The sequence below is a fragment of the Rhinopithecus roxellana genome, chromosome 16 (genome assembly GCF_007565055.1).
Source record: "Rhinopithecus roxellana isolate Shanxi Qingling chromosome 16, ASM756505v1, whole genome shotgun sequence".
NCBI lineage: Eukaryota > Metazoa > Chordata > Mammalia > Primates > Cercopithecidae > Rhinopithecus > Rhinopithecus roxellana.
In genome coordinates this window covers 25,113,789-25,137,489 of record NC_044564.1, presented here as the reverse complement: position 1 = coordinate 25,137,489, position 23,701 = coordinate 25,113,789, and the positions used below count along the sequence as shown (strand labels likewise).

General features: G+C 45.4%; 1 protein-coding gene across 2 annotated transcripts in view; it reads left to right on the top strand.

Annotated features, from left to right (window-relative positions):
• Positions 1–527: 527 nt before the first annotated feature.
• Positions 528–23,701, top strand: part of UBE2R2 (ubiquitin conjugating enzyme E2 R2) — a 115,351-nt gene continuing 92,177 nt past the window's right edge. The window contains exon 1 of one of the 2 annotated variants that reach the window (XM_010385757.2): positions 528–1,128. In XM_010385757.2, the coding sequence (XP_010384059.1) occupies positions 952–1,128 (177 nt within the window). In that variant the 5' untranslated portion in view covers positions 528–951. The remainder of the gene's footprint in view (positions 1,129–23,701) is intronic. The other variant, XM_030919414.1, reaches the window with a different exon arrangement.

Below are 23,701 nucleotides of genomic sequence, written 5' to 3'. Positions count from 1 at the left end.
GGGCTCCGAGAACCGGGGGACCCGGGTTCTCTTCCGGGGCACGCCTTTGGAACTGCGGCGTCCAGCCGCACAACCGTCACTCCGGGGCCACGGCAATCCCTGCGCCCACCCTCGGTCCCCGCTGCCTCTGGGCTCTTTATGGGCGGGGGACACGCGCCGGCGTCACAAAGCGCCGCGACCGCGCGGGAGGCCAAGAGGAGGCGTGGAAGCGGGAGGAGGAGGAGGAGGAGGAGGAGGTGGTAGTGTAGGAGAGCCAGGCACGGTGGGGGGAGGGGAGGGAGGGGCGCGCGCACGCGCGTCGGGCCGCCAGCCGCTGAGAGCCGCCCAGCTCCCGGCGTGCGCCCCTCCTCCCTCTCTCCCTCCCTGCTTCTCGGCTCCGTCGCTCCCGCGGCGCGAGGCGCTATCGCTCTACTCCTCCTCCTCCTCCTCCGCCCCTCCCCCCGCGCAGCCGCCGCCACCACTGCCGCGAGACCCCCGCACGCCGCTCTCCCCCCACCCTCTCCAGCCCCGCGCGCCCTACGGCCCCCGAAGAGAACGTGAGGGCGAGCGAGCGCGGCGTTCCCGGGCCGGCCCGGCCCCCTCCCTTCACCATCGCCTGCCCTCCGCCGCCTTCCTCCGCTTCCACCTCCTCTCCCCCCCCCCAAAGTTGAGGCCCCCTCCCGGGGGGGGGAGGACCGGGACCGGGACCCGGAGCGAATTCCCCTAACTCCCTCGACCTCTCCTCTCGCCTGGCCCGAGTGTGAGGAGAAGGGCCCGGCCCGCGTCGTGTGTGAGGAGGACCCCGGGCGGACCCACGGGCCGTGTGGGGCCTGGTCCGGCCCGCCGGGTGTGTGAAGACCGGGGCCCCGTGCGGCCCGGCCCGAGGGCGAGCGGAGGGGAGGGGCCTGGTCCGGCCCGGCCGGTGCGTGAGGACTGGGGCCCGGGCCCGGCGCCGCCGCCGCCGCCGCCGCGATGGCCCAGCAGCAGATGACCAGCTCGCAGAAGGCCCTGATGCTCGAGCTGAAATCCCTGCAGGAGGAACCGGTGGAGGGCTTCCGGATCACCCTGGTGGACGAGTCCGACCTCTACAACTGGGAGGTGGCCATCTTCGGGCCCCCCAACACTCTCTACGAAGGCGGCTACTTCAAGGTACTCTCACCCCCACTCCCGGACCCTGCCTCCGCGGCCGAGGCCTCTGGCTCCCCGCCGCTTTCTGCTGTTCCTGGGACCAGGAGTATGAGCACGGGCCAGTGGAGGGGGCTCCTCACCTCGGCAGCCCCCTCCCCCATCTGTGGAGGCAGGAAGGCCTTGCTCGCCGAGTGCCTTTTCTTTGTCATGGGGGCGGGGGCGCGGGCGAGGGCGGGAGGGCAGGCTGCACCGGGAAATCGGAGAGTCTCTCTGGTTAGGGTAGTGGCTACAGGCGGAGGAGGCCGTCTTTGTTTCCCCAGCTGAGGGCGGGTGGAAAGAGCGGTGGTCTGTCTGTGTTTTCTCGTCCTTCCGTCGGAACCCCTCCCTGCGCAGGCTGGAACTGCCCCAGAGGGCAGGGTGACCTGCATCGACTGGATTGGACTTTTCTTTTTTGGGGGGTGGGGGGGTGAGGGTGGGGGAGGGGCACCAGCTTGTCATTTAAGAAGCTGCCGAGTGCCCTGACGTTTTGAGGATTTGTTGGACTTCTTGGGTAGTGGTAGTGCCAACTTTGCATTCCAGTGGGTGGTGGTGAAGAATGGGACCCTAGGGGTGGTTAAAAAAAAAAGGGGTGCCCGCGTCGTCTTGTCATTATCCTTTTGGGGGAACTTTAACCCTCTTTCCGCTCACATTCTCTGCTTACCTCAGTCACTGGTTCTTTCAAAATGCCCTTTGTCCTCACCGTGCCACCAAGTTTGCCAACCTTTTTTTCTACAGGTAGAAATATCCACAGAGGGTGGAACGAGTCATGTAGGGAGATTGATAGCTTCCCACTTTCAGAGACAAAATTGAAACCTTCTCAAGTGGTTAACTCTAGCTAAAGGGGTGGTCTCACAGGTGACAAGTTATCTGAGGCGAGATCGCTTCTCTGGGTGGGATATGTTTGCTTAGCGACCACAGACATTGTTTCTGTTGTTTCATATGGTTTTAGAACAGTGGTTATTCTAGAATCTAATGATTTTTTTTAACTCCAAGGTAGTTAACCTGGAGATAATGAGTGTTTGTTTTGTTTTGTTTTTACTTGAGTGTTTTTGCAGGGAGGAATCACAGATTGAAAGTTTGAATGTTTTAAATGTTGCGGGCAGAGACAGAGGAAATGAGTGCTTAGGAATCCATTTAGTTTTATTTTTTTATTTCCAAAATTAAGTAAAATAGGCCAGTGAGTCAATTTTAGTTTGGAAGGGAGGGGTTATCTTGGCACAAGTTTTAAATGAGTATCTTAGTCATGTAGTTGTGATGTGTATTTTTAGGACTACCCAATTACTTAACTCTTGTTTTCTACCCTTCTAAAGGTGGAAAGCTCAGTTTTATGCTTGAAATTAGGTCAACTTTATAGGAGATGGGATTTATACAGGAATGTTTAATATTCGCTACTGTGATAGTCACTGAATACTTAGAAAAAGCACGTTTTTAGAATATTACATAAGTGCGGTACCCCTACCAACTGTTAGGCTTCATCTTTTGTGGTCAGCCTACCCTGTACTTTTCAGATGGAGGTATTTAAAATTTCTAACATGCAAGTTATTAGTAACAAAGTAGAAAGGTATTGCTGTGTTTATGTTGAAGCATATTCTCTGTTGTCAAATATAAATTTTTATGCATACTGGAAAAATTAGTTGTACAAAATTGAATATGTGTGATGCCTTTCTTTTTTGTTTTTTGAGACTGAGTCTTGCTCTGTCACCCTGGCTGGAGTGCAGTGGCGTAATCTCATCTCAGTGCAACCACTGCCTCCCAGGTTCAAGAGATTCTCCTGCCTCAGCCTCCCAAGCAGCTGGGACTACAGGTGCACACCACCACACCCAGCTAATTTTTGTATTTTAGTAGAGATGGGGTTTCACCATATTGGCCAGACTGGTCTCTAACTCCTGACCCTGTGATCAGCCCACTTCGGCCTCCCAAAGTGCTGGGATTATAGGTGTGAGCCACCGGCCTGGCCATGATGCCTTTTCTGACAAAGCATTGTTTAGCAAAATCTGCTGGCTAATGTTAGTGGAATAAAGTTTACTTTCCAAAAAATGTCATTGTTTGGTACAACTGATATTTAAAGTAAATAAATGGTTACTAGTTAGAATAATCTCACTCCAATACAGTTAAAAACAACAGAAAAAAAAAAAAAAACTTGTACATGAGAGAAAATAATGGGTTGCAAATTGTAATATTTGTGTGTAAGTCTGGGAAAGGAGTGTGGAGAACCCTGTCTGTTTGAAATAGGTAGTATGGAAGGATTCCTTGTGTTCATATACTGATTTAAATTAAATGCTTCTGAACTTCAGTCCTTATTTAAAAAGAACGATTTAATCTCCTTTGCGACGTTAGATTTTTTAAGCTTTGAGTGTTTTTACCTTTAATTCTGACATGTTTGAAAATTTGTAAACAGGTTTTGTGGTTTAGTCTTGTGTGAGAAGTTTGTTCGATTTTATTTTCTACTACTTTTTCCCTTATTATATGGCCTTTTAGCCCATTAGTCCTTCATTAGAAAAAGGCAAATTTATGGTCATGAACAGTTAACACTGGGGATATGTTTAAAACCATTGTTTTTATTTTACTGCTTTTGTCTTAGGACAAGGCTTTTAGTGTGTTTCACTACAGCTGCAGTTAAAAGTTGGCACAGAGCTTTCCCTACCATACCACTCTTCTCCCTTATTAAATGTTAGTCCTTGAATATTTAGTACCATTTATTTTCAAGTTAAACTCTTTTCCCTTTTTGGCATAGTCATTTGTGAAGGCAGTGGGACTGCCAGTCATTCTTTACATTTTTCGTACCGTAACCCCTTTAACTTTTATATTTATGAAAAGGTTTCTAACTTATCTTTTTCACTCTGAAATAGTTGGCTCTTGTCTCTTAATCACAGAATCTGTGTTGGAGATTTGTGAGACCTGTATTTCACATAATTTTTTGATTCATCCTGCTTTTGCTTGTTTAATATCTCCAATCTGTGTGATTCTTAGCTTTGGGCCATATAGATATAGAATGAGCAAAGATAGTTTTCTTCTCTCCATTCTGAATACTATACAATCTTTTTTGGCCTTACTATTTTTTTGTCTAGTTTCTTATTTTGCTACCATGGAGCAAATCGGAATTTTATTAACAGAAAAATACATTGTTCGTCAAGTCAGTAGCTAATGAAGACTTTTAACAAGTTCACCCCTTTTCTTTTCAAAGGAACTTTTTCAGGGTCTTGCTCTGTCACTCAGTTTGGGGTACAGTGGTGTGATCATGGCTCACTGCAGCTTCCACCTCCTAGGCTCAAGCAGTCCTCCCACCTCAGCCCCCTGAGTGGCTGGGACTACAGGCGTGACTACGCCTGGCTACTTTTTTTTTTTTTCTTCAGTATTTGTTAAGTGAGGTGGGGTCTTACTGTTTTGTCCAGGCTGTTCTCAAACTCCTGGGTTCAAGGGATCCTCCCTTCTCAGCCACCCAAAGTGCTGGGTTTACCTGTGTGAGACCATGCCCGGCTGGAACTGTATTTTCAAATAACTCCTGCTAAGGATTGTAGCTTAGTGTGGGTGTTTTAGTACTGAACCTCCTTAGAACTTTTGCATTATTTATCTAAAGCATTATAGCAGTGAGTCTAGAGTCAGAAAGAGTGCCTCTTTTATGATATGCACAACAACTTTTTTTGAGATGGAGTCTCACTCTGTTGCCAGGCTGGAGTGCAGTGGCACGATCTCGGCTCACTCTAATCTCTGCCTCCTGGGTTCAAGCGATTCTCCTGCCTCCTGGGTTCAAGTGACTCTCCTGCCTTAGCCTCCTGAGTAGCTGGGATTACAAGCGTGTGCCATGAAACCTGGCTAATTCTTTTTGTAGTTTTAGTAGAGACGGAGTTTCGCCATGTTGGCCAGGCTGGTCTTGGACCCCTGACCTTAAGTGATCTGCCCATCTCAGCCTCTCAAAATGTTATCGCAGTTTTAGAGGCCTGAGCCACCACTCCTGACTAACATTTTATAGTTTCGATTTTATTAAATAATTTGATTGAGATAATGAAATATAGGTGTGTTCCATTTTTAGAAAACTCCAACCTGGTAATTTAGAAAGTATTTGTTATATACTTAAAGTTTTCCTTATTAGGAACATCTTTATTAGACCTAAATATATACATATATATATGTGTTTGTGTGTGTGTGTATATATATATATTTTTTTTTGAGACAGTTTTGCTTTTATTGCCCAGGCTGGAGTGCATTGGAGCCATCTCGGCTCCCTGCAGTCTCTGCCTCCTGGGTTTAAGCGATTTCTCCTGCCTCAGCCTGCTGAGTAGGTGGGATTACAGGCATGCGCCACCATGCCCAGCTAATTTTATATTTTTGGTAGAGACAAGGTTTCTCCATGTTGGTCAGGCTGGTCTTGAACTCCTGACCTCAGGTGATCCCGCCCACCTTGGCCTCCCAAAGTGCTGGGATTACAGGCCTGAGCCACCACGCCTAGTCTACACTGACTTATATTAAAGAAAGTCTTCCAAACTTTTTTTTTTTTTTTAAGAGATAGGGTCTCACTCTGTTGCCCAGGCTGGAGTGCAGTGGTGTGATAATAGCTCACTGCAACCTGAAACGCTTGGGCTCAAGGGATCCTCTTGCTTCACCCTCCTGAGTAACTGGGACTGCAGTTGCGTACCACACTTGTTTTAATTAAAAAAAATTATTTTGGGGGCATAAAGGGTCTCATAGGCCAGGCTGGTCTCAAACTCCTGACTTCAAACAGTCCTCCCACCTTGGCCTCCCAAAGTGCTGGTGTTACAGATATGAGCTACCACACCCAGCCAGATAATTTTTTTTTATAAGAGAATGTGCATTATTTCCTATGCTTCATTTGTTCTGCAATGAATGAATCTGTTTTCTGCCATCCCTCTTCCCCCTTAAAAAAAACAAGACAGACTTAGCTTAGGTCTGGCAATGTCATTTAGATATTTTATTTCTTTTTTTCTTTTTCTTCTTCTTAATTTTTTTTTTTTTTCAACAGAGTCTCGGTCTGTCGCTCAGGCTGGAGTGCGGTGTTGCTATTTCGGCTCACTGCAACCTCTATCTCCTGTGTTCAAGCAATTCTCGTGCCTCAGCCTCCCAAGTAGCTGGGATTGCAGGTGTGTGCCACCGTGCCTGGCTAATTTTCTAATTTTTAGTAGAGATGGGGTTTTTGCCATGTTGGCCAGGCTGGCCTTGAACTCCTGGCCCCAAGTGATCTGCCTACCTCGGCCTCCCAAAGTGCTGGGGTTACAGATGTGAGCCAATGCGCCCAGCCTATTATTATTATTTTAGAGACAGAGTCTCACTATGTTGTCCAGGCTTGTCTTGAACTCCTGAGCTCAAGTAATCCTCCCGCCTCAGCCTCCCAAAGCACTGTGAATTATAGGTCTGAGCCATTGCACCCAGCCTATTTTATGACTTTTTAATTGGTAAAATATAGTTGAAAAAAAATTTTTTTTTCATAGATGGAGTCTTACTCTGTTGCACAGGCTGAAGTGCAGCGGTGCGATCTTGGCTCACTGCAACCTCTGCCTCCCGGGTTCAAGCAGTTCTCCTGCCTTAGCCTCCCGGGTAGCTGGGATTACAGGTGCGCGCCAGCACACCCGGCTAATTTTTGTATTTTTCATGGAAGCGGGGTTTCACCATGTTGTCCAGGCTGGTCTCAAACTCCTGACCTCAGGTGATCCACCCGCCTTGGCCTCCCAAAGTGTTGGGATTACAAGCGTGAGCCATTGCGCCTGGCTGAAAAAAATTTTTTAGGAAAATGATTGTTTGCCTTTTTGAGACAGGGATTCCTTTGAGAAATTGAAGAAATTTCTCAGAGAAAATGGGCACACGTAAACTAATTTTATATATTTTTTCAGAGGGTTTACTGCCGATAAGCTAAGAATCTTCTTTTAAGGTATTTAGGCAACTTAAAGACAATTTTAAATAGCTCTTTTAAAATTATAAAACAAATGCTCTTTTATTCCCCCATTTCTCTGTTAACTTTGAAACTACTTCTTAGGGCATTTAACTGTGTCTTTTTCTGGAAGATGAAGTTGTCTTGAATGCTGGGTGAACTAAGGCAATGTTATATAAATGGAAACACAGTTAAGGTTTAAGGGTTTTGGAAACTAAATGAAGTTTCACTGTTTGTTGTTTCTCAGAAAATTTTTCAAACCAAATATGATACCTTAGTTTTTCACAGAATATGCTTTTATCCTGCTTAGTTGATTACAAGATGCATATTTTTCTACCTTTTAACTTCTTTTGGATTAAGAAATTTCTTTCTTTTTTTTTTTGAGATGGAGTCTTGCTCTGTCGCCCAGGCTGGAGTGCAGTGGCGTGATCTCGGCTGACTGCATCCTCCGCCTCCCGGATTCACACCATTTTTCTGCCTCAGCCTTCTGAGTAGCTGGGACTACAGGCACCTGCCACCATGCCTGGCTAATTTTTTGTATTTTTAATAGAGACAGGGTTTCACCGTGTTAGCCAGGATGGTCTTGATCTCCTGACCTCATGATCCGCCTGCCTCAGCCTCCCAAAGTGCTGAGATTACAGGCGTGAGCCACCGCACCCGGCTGATTTAAGAAATTTCTTAGATGGCCAGGTATGGTGGCTCATGCCTGTAATCCCAGCACTTTGGGAGGCTGAGGCGGGTGGATCGCCTAATGTCAGAAGTTGAAGACCAGCCTGGCCAACATGATAAAACCCCGTCTCTACTAAAAATACAAAAATTAGCCAGTGTGATGGTGCGTACCTGCAGTACCAGCTACTTGGAAGGCTGAGGCAGGAGAATCGCTAGAACCCAGGAGGTGGAGGCTGCAGTGAGCCTAGATCACACCAGTGCATTCTAGCCTGTGCAACAGAATGAGTCTCTGTCTCAAAAAAAAAAAAAAAATTTCTCAGAATCCATAAAGTCTTATAATTGCCATCAGCCAAGTGGTACTTATAACCTAGTTGTGAGAGACCGTGTCATTGAAATCTTTTGGTAAATTTTTTTTTAAATGCCAGTTTCAGTTTCTTAGATTTGCTAAAATAAGGATTATTTCTTCCTGGAATGAAGGATTTAGGTCCTAGTTAATACTCTGCATTGATTCTCCTTTTTTCACCTTTCGTGTCAGGAAGTTTTTATTGAGTACTCATTAAAGGAAAAGCAAATTGTAGGAAAAGTCACTTCCTTAAGGATAGTAAGTGAAAGTATTGGAACAGTGATAACCTTAGAACTTTTAAGTGATCGGCCAGGTGTGGTGGCTCACGCCTGTGATCCCAGCACTTTGGGAGGCAAACAACAACAACAAAACCCAAAAAGAATGATCTTTATAAAAATCTTTTTACAGACTTTAAAATACAGAAATGTGAGGTGTGGACGTTACTGGTGCAGTTGCAAATGGCAAATAAAAGCAAAGATTTTTCTTTTTTTTGAGACAGAGTCTCTCTGTCACCCAAGCTGGAGCGCAGTGGTGCAGTCTTGGCTCACCACAACCTCCGTCTCCCGGGTTCAAGCGATTCTCCTCCTCAGCCTCCTGAGTAGCTGGGACTACAGGCGTGTGCCACCACGCCCAGCTAATTTTTGTATTTTTAGTAGAGATGGGGTTTCACCATGTTGGTCAGGCTAGTCTCAAACTCCTGACCTCAGGTAATCCACCCACATTGGCCTCCCAAAGTGCTGGGATTACAGGCGTGAGCCCCCACGCTTGTCCAAAAGCAAAGCTTTTAAAGCTTTTAAGGCCAATTAGACCATTTTTCAACATAACCACTATCCGTAATGATAAATTGTTCTGGTCCATCTTTTCAACTTAGTATTAGTGGTCAGTTGTAGACAGGTGAGAGAAAGGAGACCATCCAGCAAATTAGTCTACCTCTGACAATCTAGTTATGGAAAAATAATGGTGAGGAAGAGGTATAAATTCAGAGTTTAGGACTACAGATTTCCATCTTGCTTAAAGATTATATTGAAAAGGTTTAATTCTTTTTTGTTTCTGAACTGCTTCACATACAACTACAGATATATCTGAGCTGGCTGGGCTCAGTGGCTCACGCCTGTAATCCCAGCACTTTTGGGAGGCTGAGATGGACAGATCACTTGAGGTCAGGCGTTCAAGACCAGCATAGCCAATATGGTGAAACCCTGTCTCTACTAAAAATAGAAAAATTAGCTGGGTGTGGTGGCTTGTGCCTGTAGTTGCAGCTACTCGGGAGGCTGAGGCAGGAGAATCGCTTGAACTCAGGAGGTGCAGGTTTGCAGTGGGCTGAAATCTTGTGCCACTGCACTCCAACCTGAGCCACAGAACGGGACTCTGTCTCAAAAAAAAAAAAAAAAATCCTACAGAAGATGCCTGAGTAAAATGGAACCTCTTTGGTTGTGTTAATATCAATTTTATTCAGTGAGAAATTGTTATTCAGAGATTATATACCTCAAAATGAGTTGACTCTGGAGTGAATGCAATGATAGATACTAAGTTGAAGAGCTAAATTTAGTTCACATCACCAGGTTTTATGTTGCTTAAAAGATCTTCCACATGATAATTGGAAAATTCAGGTGTTGGAATATGTATTTAAGATGCAAAGTGGCCAGGCATGGTGGCTCACACTTGTAATCCCAGCACTTTGGGAGGCCGAGGCAGGTGGATCACGAGGTCAGGAGATTGAGACCATTCTGGCTAACACGGTGAAACCCTGTAGCTACTAAAAATACAAAAAATTAGCCAGGCGTGGTAGCACGTGCCTGTAGTTCCAGCTACCTGGGAGGCTGAAACAGGAGAATGACTTGAACCCAGGAGGCGGAGGTTGCAGTGAGCTGAGATCATGCCACTGCACTCCAGTCTGGGTGACAGAGCGAGACTCTGTCCTCCTCCCCCTAAAAAAAAAGGAAAGTGAATAGTCCACTTTAAACACCTTTATTTGATTTAGTAACAGATACATTTAAAATGTTTTGGTTATTGGGTGGGTGCAGTGGCTCACGATTATAATCCCAGCACTTTGGGAGGCAGAGGCGGGCAGATCACCTGAGCTCAGAAGTTCGAGACTGGCCTGGCCAGCGTAGTGAAACCCCATAGCTACTAAAAATCCAAAAATTAGCCAGGCATGGTGTCGTGAGCCTGTAGTCCCAGCTATCTGAGAGACTGAGGCAGAAGAATCTCTTGAGCCCAGGAAGCGGAGGTTGCAGTGAGCCGAGATTGCGCCACTGCACTCCAGCCTGGGCGACAGTGAGACTCTGCCTCAAAAAAAAAAAAAAAGTTTCGGTTATTGTCTTATTATTATTTTTTGACTCTGTTCACATAAAAATAAAAAATTTAGCCAAGCATGGTAGTTTATGTCTTTGGTCTCAGCTACTTAGAAGGTTGAGTTGAGGTGAGAGGATCACTTGAGCCTGGGAGGTCAAGGCTGCAGCGAGCCATGAGCATGCCACTGTACTCTAGCTGGGTGACAGTGCAAGACTCAGTCTCAAAAATAAATAAGTTAAATTAAAAATAAAATAGGCTGGGCACGGTGGCTCACATCTGTAGTCCCAGGACTTTGGGAGGCTAAGGGTGGTGGATCATCTGAGGTCAGGAGTTCAAGACCAGCCTGACCAACATGGTGAAACCCCGTCTCTACTGAAAACACAAAATCAGCCGGTTGTGGTGGCTCATGCCTATAATCCCAGTTACACGGGAGGCTGAGGCAGAAGAATCGCTTGAACCTGGGAAGTTGAGGTTGCAGTGAGCCAAGGTCCCACCACTGCACACTAGCCTGGGCAACAGAGCGAGACTCTGTCTCAAAAAAAAAAAAAAAAAAATTAAAATCAGACTTATGGAGTGTTTTACAAGGAACTATTTTAAATTTTGATGACTTCAGTTTTTTTTTTTTTTTTTTTTTTTTTACAGTCACAGTCTCACTCTGTCGCCCAGGCTGGAGTGCAGTGGAGTGATCTTGGCTGTCTCACTGCAACCTCTGCCTCCTGGGTTCATTCAGTTCTCCTGCCTCAGCCTCCCAAGTAGCTGGGACTACAGGCATGTGCCACCACGCCGGGCTAATTTTTGTTTTTTATTTATTTATTTTTGAGATTCAGTCTCGCTCTGTTGCCCCGGCTGGAGTGCAGCAGCACGAACTTGACTCACTGCAACCTCCACCTCCCTGGTTTAAGCAATTGTCCTGGCTCAGCCTCCCGAGTAGCTGGGATTACAGGCATGTGCCACCATGCCCAGTTAATTTTTGTATTACTCTTATTTTGTTTCAAGATGGAGTTTTGCTCTTGTTGCCCTGGCTAGAGTGCAATGGCACAATCTTGGCTCACTACAGCCTCCATCTCCCAGGTTCAAGTGATTCTCCCGTTTCAGCCTCCCGAGTAGCTGGGATTACAGGAGCGTGCCACCATGCCTGGATAATTTTTTGTATTTTCAGTAGAGATGGGGTTTCACCCGGTTGGCCAGACTCGTCTCGAATTCCTGACCTCAGGTGATCTGCCTGCCTCAGCTTCCCAAAGTGCTGGGATTACAGGCGTGAGCCACCACCCCGGCCTGATTTTTGTATTTTTAGTAGAGACAGCGTTTCACCATGTTGGCCAGGCTGGGATTGAACTCCTTACCTCAAGTGATCTGCCTTCCTTGGCCTCGCAAAGTGCTGGGATTATAGGTGTGAGTCACCACGCGTGGCCTTTTGTCTGTTAAATCCACAGGAAAAAAATAGATTTTTAAAAAATTCTGGACTACTTGAATAAGAGAATGATAAATCATATTTCAGAAAGCCTTTTTATTAGCAAATTGATTTCTTTTTTTTTGTTTGTTTGTTTGTTTGTTTTTTTTGAGACGGAGTCTCGCTCTGCCGCCCAGGCTGGAGTGCAGTGGCTGGATCTCAGCTCACTGCAAGCTCCGCCTCCTGGGTTTAGGCCGTTCTCCTGCCTCAGCCTCCCGAGTAGCTGGGACTACAGGTGCACGCCACCATGCCCAGCTAATTTTTGTATTTTGGTAGAGGTGGGGTTTCACCATGTTGTCCAGGCTGGTCTCGAACTCCTGACCTCAGGTGATCCACCTGCCTTGGCCTCCCAAAGTGCTGGGATTCTAGGCGTGAGCCACTGTACCCGGCCTAATAATTCTTTAGATATCTGCTTTGCTGGTTGGACGCGTTGTCTCATGCCTGTAATCCCAGCACTTTGGGAGGTCAAGGTGGACAGATCACCTGAGGTCAGGAGTTCAAGATCAGCCTGACCAACATGGTGAAATGCCATCTCTACTGAAAATACAAAAATCAGCCTGTTGTGGTGTTGTGTGCCTCTCATCCCAGCTACTCTGGAGGCTGAGGCAGGAGAATCTCTTGAACCTGGGAGGTGGAGGTTGCAGTGAGCCAAGATTGGCCACTGCAGTCCAGCTAGGGGGACAGAGCGAGACTCCCTCTCAAAGGAAAAAAAAAAAAAAAAAAGATACCTGCTTTGCTTATTTGTTGCATGGGCAACTGGTATTTAATTTGAGGGAAAAGTCCCATAAAATAATTTAGATTGTGTGGCTCATTTAGTAGCAAACGTAGTAATTTGGGTTTTAAACCTTGAATGATTTCTACCTTGTTGAAATAAGTGTGGTTCCATTTATAAGATAATATTAAGAATTGGTAGAGTAGACTGGTCCGAGTGCTGTGGTGTTTACAACCTATTGATCACAACCAGTTACAGATTGCTTAGTTCCTTCTTCATTCCCACTGTTTCACTGAACTAGCAAAAAAAAAAAAAAAAAAAAAGAATAGCCAAAATTATAAAAACTTGGAAAATATGTAATAGTTCCTCACAGAAACAGACTGGTGGCTGGGTGTTGTGCTTCACACCTGTAATCCCAGCACTTTTCGAGGTCGAGGCTGGTGGATCACTTGAGCCCAGGAGTTCCAAGACTGACTGAGCAACGTGGTGAGACCCCTATCTTTACAAAGAAAAAATAAACAATGGGTTAAATCTTAAAAAACAGATTTTTAAGTTTACTTGTAATCATACCTGATATATGTAATAAGGCAAAACAAAAAAACCCAGAGTTTTGTTATTCGAAGGAATAATTTCTTTCATATGACTTAAGACTTTTGTTTGTGTGTTTGTTTATTTGATAGATAGATAGATACAGTCTTGCTCTGTCGCCCAGACTGGAGTGCAGTGGCGTCATCTTGCCTCACTACAACCTCCACCTCCCAAGTTCAAGCTGTTCTCTTGCCTTAGCCTCTGGAGTAGCTGGGATTACAGGCATGCGCCACCACACCTGGCTAATTTTTGTATTTTTAGTACAGATGGGGTTTCACCATGTTGGCCAGGTTGGTCTTGAACTCTATTTTATTTATTTCATTTTATTTGTTTGTTTTTGAGATGGAGTCTCGCCGTGTCACCCAGGTTGGAGTACAGTGGTGCAATCTCAGCTCACTGCAAGCTTCGCCTCCCGGGTTCACGCCATTCTCCTATCTCAGCCTCCCTAGTAGCTGGGACTACAGGCACCTGCCAACACGCCTGGATAATTTTTTTGTATTTTTAGTAGAGACGGGGTTTCACCGTGTTAACCAGATGGTCTCGATCTCCTGACCTCATGATCCGCCTGCCTCGGCCTCGCAAAGTTCTGGGATTACAGGCATGAGCCACTGCACCTGGCCTATTTTATTTTTTTGAGACGAAGTTTCGCTTTTGTTGCCTAGGCTGGAGTGCGATGGCGGGATCTCAGCTCACTGCAACCTATGCCTCCCAGGTTCAAGCAATTCTACTGCCTCAGCCTCCCGAGTAGCTGGGATTACAGGCATACACCACCATGCCCCGTTTATTTTTTGTATTTTTAGTAGAGATGGGGTTTCTCCATGTTGGTCAGGCTGGTCTTGAACTCCCAAACTCAGGTGATCTGCGCCCGACCTGCAACTCAGGTATTAAGCTTGATTCATTGAATTATCGATAGCAATCATTAATAAATTATTTAGACCGGGTGTGGTGGCTCATGCCTGTAATCCAAACACTTTGGGAGGCCGAGGTGGGCGGATCACCTGAGGTTGGGAGTTTGAGACCAGCCTGACCATATGGAGAAACGCCATCTCTACTAAAAATATAAAATTAGCCAGGCGTGGTGGTGCGTGCCTGTAATCCCAGCTACTTTGGAGGCTGAGGCAGGAGAATCACTTGAACCCAGGAAGCAGAGGTTGCAGTGAGCCGAGATTGTGCCATTGCGCTCCAGCCTGGACAACAAGAGCGAAACTCTGTCTCAAAAAAAAAAAAAAACAAAAACAAATTATTTAATACCCTTTGTTTGAACTTTAATTAATTTTTATTGGCCAGGCGTGGTGGCTAACACCTGTAATCCCAGCACTTTGGGAGGCCAAGAGGGGCAGATCATGAGGTCAGGAGATTGAGACCATCCTGGCTAACAAGGTGAAACCCCATCTCTACTAAAATACAAAAAAATTAGCCGGGCGTGGCGGCCAGCGCCTGTAGTTCCAGCTACTTGGGAGGCTGAGGCAGGAGAATGGTGTCAACCTGGGAGGCGGAGGTTGTGGTGAGCCAAGATCGCGCCATTGCACTCCAGCCTGGGCAACAAGAGCGAGACTCTGTCTCAAAAACAAAAAACAAAAAAAAAAGAAAGAAAATTATTTAATACCCTTTGGTTGAACTTTAATTAAATTTTTTCAAGGTTTTTTTTTAAATGCTCTCAGCAGAATCAAAACTTTAATTAAATTCTATTATAGTTTTAAGTAGTCAGGTTTATGGAAGTATAATTTATACATTAAAATTAATCTTTAAAGTTCTATGAATTTTGGTAAATGTATAGTCACATTTAGTTTTTTAAAGAAAAAGACCACAGTAAGGCAGTTTTTGTATCATATTGTGTGTGTGAGTACAAAGTGAAGTTACTCTTTTTTCTTAAAATATGAGGAAAATGGCTCTGAGGACTAAGAGGAGTTATTTGTGTGGTACAGTGAGTCCTCACTAATTTGGATTCTACTAAGTTGAAAATTATGAGGTTTTTCTTTTTTGATACAGGATTTTGCTGTATTGCCCAGGCTGGAGTGCAGTGGCATGATCTCGGGTCAGTGAAACCTCTGCCTCCTGGGTTCAAGTGATTCTCCTGCCTCAGCCTCCTGAGTAGCTGGGACTACAAACGCATGCCACCACACCTGGCTAATTTTGTTTTATTTTTAATACAGATGGGTATCACCGTGTTAGCCAGGATGGTCTTGATCTCCTGACTTCATGATCTGCCTGCCTTGACCTCCCAAAGTGCTGGGATTACAGGCGTGAGCCAATGCGCCCAGCTGATTTTTGTGTTTTTGGTAGAGACGGGGTTTCACCATGTTGGCCAGGTTGGTCTCACTCCTGACCTCAGGTGATCCGCCTGCCTCGGACTCCCAAAGTGGGGGCATTACAGACGTGAGGCACTGTGCCCAACTGGTATGGTGGTTTCTTACTAGAGCTTCAGCGTTCCTTACAATAAAATATGTTCTCTAAGTAATGGAAGAGTATATGAAAAGAAGGATTTAAACTACATCTGTCACTTCTCAGATACATTTTATGATATAGCATTTTATTTTGATTGTGGTGAATCATATAATTACCATTTTAACCGTTTTTAAGAGTACAGTTCAATGACATTAAGTATATTCACTGTGAATTGTAATCAGCATCATGACCTTTTTTTTTTTTTTTGAGACGGAGTCTCGCTCTGTCGCCCAGGCTGGAGTGCAGCGGCCGGATCTCAGCTCGCTGCAAGCTCCGCCTCCCGGGTTTACGCCATTCTCCTGCCTCAGCCTCCCGAGTAGCTGGGACTATAGGCACCAGCCACCTCGCCCGGCTAGCTTTTTGTATTTTTTAGTAGAGACGGGGTTTCACCGTGTTAGCCAGGATGGTCTCGAACTCCTGACCTCGTGATCTGCCCGTCTCGGCCTCCCAAAGTGCTGGGATTACAGGCTTGAGCCACCGCGCCCGGCCCATGACCTATTTTCTAAACTTCTTCATTCCAGACTGAAACTTTGAAGCCGTTAAACAGTAACTAATTTTTCCCCCTTGCCTTCATTCTCTGGTAATCTCAATTCTCCTTTCTGTCTTTATGAATTTGTTTATTCTGGGCACCTTGTAGAAGTGGAGTCATAAAATATTTGTCTTTTTGTGTCTGTTTTGTTTCACTTAGTATAATTATCTCAAGATTCATCCATGTTGTAGCATGTCTCTGAATTTCATCCCTTTTAATGGCTGAATAACATTCCGTTGTTTGTATAATTCATCTGTTGATGGATACTTGGGTTGTTCCCACCTTTGGGTTATTGTGAATCATACTGTTCTCTGTTGATACTGTAAATGTTTGATAGGCTGTAGAGTCCTGCAGTAGTTACTTTAGACAATTCCTACCAGCTCAGTGGTTGTTTAGGTGAAGGGAGTGAAGGGACAGATTCTTGGAGCTTCTTTTTTTTTTTTTTTTTTTTTTTTTTTTTTTTTTTTTTTGAGGCGGAGTCTCGCTCTGTCGCCCGGACTGGAGTGCAGTGGCCCGATCTCAGCTCACTGCAAGCTCCGCCTCCCGGGTTTGCGCCATTCTCCCGCCTCAGCCTCCCGAGTAGCTGGGACTACAGGCGCCCGCCACCTCGCCCGGCTAGTTTTTGTATTTTTAGTAGAGACGGGGTTTCACTGTGTTAGCCAGGATGGTCTCGATCTCCTGACCTCGTGATCCGCCCGTCTCGGCCTCCCAAAGTGCTGGGATTACAGGCTTGAGCCACCGCGCCCGGCCTGGAGCTTCTTTTTTTTAGAGACAGTCTTGCTCTGTTGCTCAGGCTGGAGTGTGGTGGCTCAGTCTCAGCTCACTGCAACCTCTGTCTCCCGGGTTCAAGCAATTCTCCTGCCTCAGCCTCCCAAGTAGCTGTAGAGTAGCTGGGATTACAGGCACGAACCACCACACCCAGCTAATTTTTTGTAGTTTTAGTAGAGACGGGTTTCACCGTGTTGGTCAGGCTGGTCTCGCATCCTGACCTTAGGTGATCTGCCCACCTTGGCCTCTCAAAGTGTTGGGATTACAGGCATGAGCCACACGCCTGGCCTTCCTGGAGCTCCTTACTCCACCATCTTCCATGACCTTGTCACGATATTAGCTGTTAAATAGCTACTGTTTAATTATATTTATAAAACCTATTCATTATATAAAAATTAGAAAATATAGACCAGGCATGGTGGCTCATGCCTGTAATCCCAGCGCTTTGGGAGGCTGAAGCAGGTAGATCACCTGAGGTCAGGAGTTCGAGACCAGCCTGGCCAACGTGGAGAAACCCCTCTACTAAAAATACAAAATTAGCCGGCTGTGGTGACACATGCCTGTAATCCCAGCTACTCGGGAGGCTGAGGCAGGAGAATCGCTTGTTCTCGGGAGGTGGAGGTTGCAGTGAGCCGAGATCGTGCCATTGTACTCCAGCCTAGGCAACAAGAGCAAAACTCTGTCTCAGGAGAAAAAAAAAGAGAGAAAATATAGATAAACAAATAGAAAAGTTTTTGAGAGAAGTTACCCATGATCACATTTCCCAGAGTAATGAATATTTCCTTTTTGTCTGTTCTTCCAGATATGTATATTGGGAACATGTTACATAAACTGTTTTGTAATATGTTTTGAAACTTAATACGATTGTGTTTTAGCTATCTTTTCATGAGAGAACATGCATGTCTAAGTGTAGTTTGTTTGTTTGTTTTTTTTTGAGACCGAATCTCTTTCTGTTGCCCAGGCTGGAGTTCAATGGCACAATCTTGGCTCACTGCAACCTCTACCTCCCAGGTCCAAGTGATTCTCCTATCTCAGCCTCCCAAGTAGTTGGGACTACAGGCGCCCACCACCATGCCTGGCTAATTTTTGTATTTTTAGTAGACATAGGGTTTCATCGTATTAGGTCAGGCTGGTCTTCAGCTGGTGACCTCAGGTGATCCACCCGCCTCAGCCTCCCAAAGTGCTGGGATTATAGACGTGAGCCACTGAGCCCGGCCATGTAGTGTATATGTTGTATTTCATTCCTATTGCTGGACACTTAAGTCGTTTAAGCCTTTTCCCTAATACAAAAAGTATTGCAGGAAACTTTATATGTCCTTACAATGTTTGTTTGTTTTTGAGACAGAGTTGGCCAGGCACAGTGGCTTACACCTGTAATCTGAGCACTTTGGGAGGCTGAGGTGTGTGGATCACTTGAGCCCACGAGTTCAAGACCAGCCTGGGTGACATAGGGAGATCCTGTTTCTACAAAAAAAAAAAAAAAAAAAAACCTAGCCAGGCCTGGTGGCACGCACCTGTAGTCCCAACTACTCAGGAGACTGAGGTGGGAGGATCATTTGAGTCTGGGAATTCGAGGTTACAGTGAGCTATGATTGCACTACTGCACTCTAGCCTGGGCAACAGAGTGAGACCCTTTCTCTGAAAAAGGCTTGTAAAGAAAGTAAAGATATGAGTTATTTTTGTACACTTGTATAGTGTGATTTCGTTTTTTTTTTTTTTTTTTTTTTTGAGACGGAGTCTCGCTCTGTTGCCCAGGCTGGAGTGCAGTGGCCGGATCTCAGCTCACTGCAAGCTCTGCCTCCCGGGTTCACGCTATTCTCCTGCCTCAGCCTCCCAAGTAGTTGGGACTACAGGCGCCCGCCACCTCGCCCGGCTAGTTTTTTGTATTTTTTTGTAGAGATGGGGTTTCACCATGTTAGCCAGGATGGTCTCGATCTCCTGACCTCGTGATCCGCCCGTCTCGGCCTCCCAAAGTGCTGGGATTACAGGCTTGAGCCACCGTGCCCGGCCGTGATTTCTTTTTAAGCTAAGAAGCTAAGTGTTGTTTCAAAGGTCAAAAGGTTTAAAAGTTTGTATAGTATAAGAATTGTGGGCCAGGCACTATGGCTCACACCTGTAATCCCAGCACTTCTGGGAGGCCGAGGCAGGGGGATCACCTGAGGTCAGCAGTTTGAGCAGCCCAGCCAACACGGTGAAACCCCATCTCTACTGAAAATATAGAAGAATTAGCTGAGCATGGTGGGAGGCGCTTATAATCCCAGCTACTCACCTACACAATATTCAGTATAGTAACATGCTGTACCGGTTTGAAGCCTGGGAGCAATAGGCTATACCATATGGCCTAGATGTGTAGGAGCCTATACCATCTAGGTACAAGTATACCATTTTTGTGTAAGCATGCTGTATGATGTTCACACAATGATGAAATTGCCTAATGAAGCATTTCTCAGAACATATTCCTGTCATTAGGCAACATATGACTGTAATTCAGTGGTTTTTAGTCAGAGTTGTGCAATCGTCACCCCAGTCAATTTTAGAATATTTTGCTGGGCATAGTGCCTCATATCTGTGATCCCAGTAGTTTGGGAGGCAGAGGCAGGCAGATCACTTGAGGTCAGGAGTTTGAGAGCAGCCTGGCCAACATGGCAAAGCCCCATCTCTTTTTTTTTTTTTTGAGACGGAGTCTCGCTCTGTTTCCCGGGCTAGAGTGCAATGGCCGGATCTCAGCTCACTGCAAGCTCTGCCTCCCAGGTTCACGCCATTCTCCTGCCTCAGCCTCCCGAGTAGCTGGGACTACAGGCACCCGCCACCTCGCCCGGCTAGTTTTTTGTATTTTTTAGTAGAGACGGGATTTCACCGTGTTAGCCAGGATGGTCTCGATTTCCTGACCTCGTGATCCGCCCATCTCGGCCTCCCAAAGTGCTGGGATTACAGGCTTGAGCCACCGCGCCCGGCCTGTTCTTGTTTTCTAGTAGAGATGGTGTCTCAATATGTTGCCCAGGCTGGTCTCAAACTCTGGGCTCAAGCATTCCTCCTACAGTGTTAAGATTGCAGATGTGATCCACTGGGCTTGGCCAGCATTCTGTTTTTGATGTCTTGGTTTTGATGTCTTGATCATGGTTGTCTTTTCTCCTATTAACTCTCTGAAGACATCATGTATATACGCATATATAGGTGAATATATATAGCTTATATAGAAGTATACATAGTTTTATGTATGTGTAATTATATGTCTCATATATAAGCCATTATTTATAGTTGTCCTTCAGTATCCATAGGGGAGTTCCAGGAACCCCCACTGATACCAAAATCTTTTTATTGCTTTTTTTTTAACTTTTTGTTTTTTTTTTTTTTTTTACTTGAATATTTTTGATCCACAGTTGATAGAACCCAGGGATATGGAGGGCCTACTGTTTATATGTATATAATGTTTACATATATGTAGGTACATGTATATACATTTCTAATACATTTTACTTTTCCTGCATGGACTGTTTTCTTCATGTTGAGTTATTTTTTTTTTTTTTTTTTTTTTTGAGGCGGAGTCTCGCTCTGTCGCCCGGACTGGAGTGCAGTGGCCAGATCTCAGCTCACTGCAAGCTCCGCCTCCCGAGTTTACGCCATTCTCCTGCCTCAGCCTCCCGAGTAGCTGGGACTACAGGCGCCCGCCACTTCGCCCGGCTAGTTTTTGTATTTTTAGTAGAGACGGGGTTTCACCGTGTTAGCCAGGATGGTCTCGATCTCCTGACCTCGTGATCCGCCCGTCTCGGCCTCCCAAAGTGCTGGGATTACAGGCTTGAGCCACCGCGCCCGGCTCATGTTGAGTTATTTTTTAAGTGTTTCGTGTTAAACTTTCCCCAGATGTTTGGTAATGTTTGGTTATCTGCTTAAATAGTTTTTTTTTTTTTTCTTTTTTTTCTTTTTTTTTGAGATGGAGTCTCGCTCTGTCGCCCAGGCTGGAGTGCAGTGGCCGGATCTTCTCAGCTCACTGCAAGCTCCGCCCCCCCGGGTTTATGCCATTCTCCTGCCTCAGCCTCCTGAGTAGCTGGGACTACAGGCGCCTGCCACCGCGCCTGGCTAGTTTTTTGTATATTTTAGTAGAGACGGGGTTTCACCATGTTAGCCAGGATGGTCTCGATCTCCTGACCTCGTGATCCGCCCATTTCAGCCTCCCAAAGTGCCAGATTACAGGCTTGAGCCACCGCGCCCGGCCAGTTTTTTTTTTTTTTTTTAAATTGAGGTGTATATATATACAATAAAATGTATATATCTTGGCTGGGCATGGTGGCTCATGCCTGTGATCCCAGAACTTTGGGAGTCTGAGGCGGGTGGATTATGGATTCTTAATTTACTACAGTTCAGTTTATGTTAGTGGTTTTATTACTTCCCAGGAAATGCAAGAACCTTACATTTATCTTTTCACCTCCTTCATGTCCTTTGCGCCATTGATGGTATATTTTCTTATAAACCTTGAAAGCAACAGTATTATTGTTTTGCATAGTTGCTGTGGTGTTTCACGCCAGTTGTGGTGTTTCACGCCAGTTGTGGTGTTTCACGCCAGTTGTGTTTCACGCCTGTAGTCCCAGCACTTTGGGAGGACGAGGCAGGTAGATCACCTGAGATCAAGAGTTCAAGACCAGCCTGGCCAATATGGAGAAACCTGGTCTATACTAAAAATGCAAAAACTAGCCGGGTGTGTTGGAGCGTACCTGTAATCCCAGCTACGCAGGATGATAAGGCAGGATAATTGCTTGAACTTGGGAGATGGAGGTTGCAGTGAGCTGAGATCCAGCCACTGTACTCCAACCTAGGCAACAGAGCAAGACTCTGTCGCAAAAGAAAAAAAAAAAGTTGCTGTGGTCTGAATATATATCCCCACAATATATATGTTGAAACATAATCCCCAATGTGATAGTATAAGGAGGTCTGGCTTTTGGGAGGTGATTATGTCATGAGGGCTCTGGCTTCATGAATGAAATTAATGTTTGTGTTTTTGTTTTTGTTTTGAGACAGTTTTACTCTTGTTGCCCAGACTGGATTGCAATGGCAGGGTCTCTGCTTATTGCACCCTCTGCCTCCCAGGGTCAAGCAATTCTCCTGCCTCAGCCTCCCAAGTATCTGGGATTTCAGGCTCCTGCCACCACGCCTGGCTAATTTTTGTATTTTTAGTAGAGACAGAGTTTTGCCATGCTGGCCAGGCTGGTCTCGAACTCGTGACCTCAGGTGATCCATCTGCCTCAGCCTTCCAAAGTGCTGGGATTACAGGTGTGCGCCACCGGCTGGGCCTGAGATTAGTGTTCTTATGACAGAGGCCCCAGAGAGGTAGCTCGTCCTTTTCACTACTTGAGGATGCTGCAAGAAGGAATTGTATATGAAGAATGGGCTCTCACTAGACTCCAGATTTGTTGGTGTGTTGGTCTTCCCAGTCTCCAGAACTGTGAGAAATAAATTACTGTTGTTTAAGCTAGGTGTGGTGGCTCATGCCTATAATCCTAGCATTTTGGGAGACTTAGGTGGGAAGATTGCTTGAGATCAGGATGAGACCAGCCTGGGCAACGTAGCAAGATTCTATCTCTCCAAAAAAATTTAAAGTTAGCCAAGTTTGATGGTCCGCCTGTAATCTTAGCTACTTGGGAGGCTGAGGTTGGAGGATTGCTTGAGCACAGGAGTTTGAGACTACAGTAAGCTATGATTGTGCCATTGTACTCCAATCTGGGTGAGAGAGTGAGACCCTGACTCTTTAAAAAAAAATTCCGTTGTTTATAAGCCACCCAGTTTACTTTTGGTATAGCGTATTGAATGGACTAAGACAGTAGGTATGTTTTCTAAGTTACTTTTAATGTTTGTATTGTAAAATCAGCAGAAAATGTCTCTTTCACAAACATACAGATACGTGCTTTTTCCCCTTTTTCTTTTTTTAAAAAACAAGGCAAATATCCATACCCCCAGTTCAAGAAACAGAACTTTTCAGCCATCCAGGAGCCCTCCATGTGTTCCATTTCAGTTGTAACTCACCTCCCAAAAAAGAAAAATAACCACTGTTCACTCTCAGTCATTTTCTTTTCTTGTATATTTTTATCACCAAGGGTACCTTCTTAGACATTATATTTTATTTAGTGTTATGATATCTTTTAAAGCATAGTTTATGCCTCTATCCCTTTCTTTTCCTTAGTTTTTATCTTGAAGAACCCAGGGAGAGTTAACCAAAGTTTGAATTTTACTGGTTGCACGCTCATGTTGCATCTTTCTTCATTCCTTGTATATTTTGCAAATTGGTTACTGGACTCAGAGACTTGGTCAGACTCTGGTTCAGTCTTTTTGGCCACTCAGTTGATCATGGTTGTCGTTTCTCATGTAGAAGACTGTAGGCAGTGTGGTGGTCTTTCATGGGGAGGCATAAGTCTGGTTTTCTCTTTTTTATCATGTCAGCAGTTGTTGGGCTCAGTGCCCAGATCCATTAATTTATCAGTGGTTTAAAAATAGTGACATTCTAATTGTGTGGGTTTTTAAAAAATTTTTTGTTGCAATACTTTTATTAAGAGATGCTTCTGCTTACCTACTGTTCAGTTATCCAGTGGCACAGTTTTATAGGAAAGGTAGATGGCGCATGCCTGTAATCCCAGCTACTCAGGAGGCTGAAGCAAGAGAATGGCTTGAACCTAGGATACAGAGGTTGCAGTGAGCCGAGATCGCGCCAGTGCAGTCCAGCCTGGGCGACAGAGTGCAACTCCATCTCAGAAAAAAAAAAAAAAGAAAAAAAATCATATAAACTAATGGATTTAAACATATGTGTTGGGCTTTAATCAGTGGCAGTTAATATTGTTGACCCTTTTTTTTTTTTTTGGAGACGGAGTCTCGCTTTGTCGCCCAGGGTG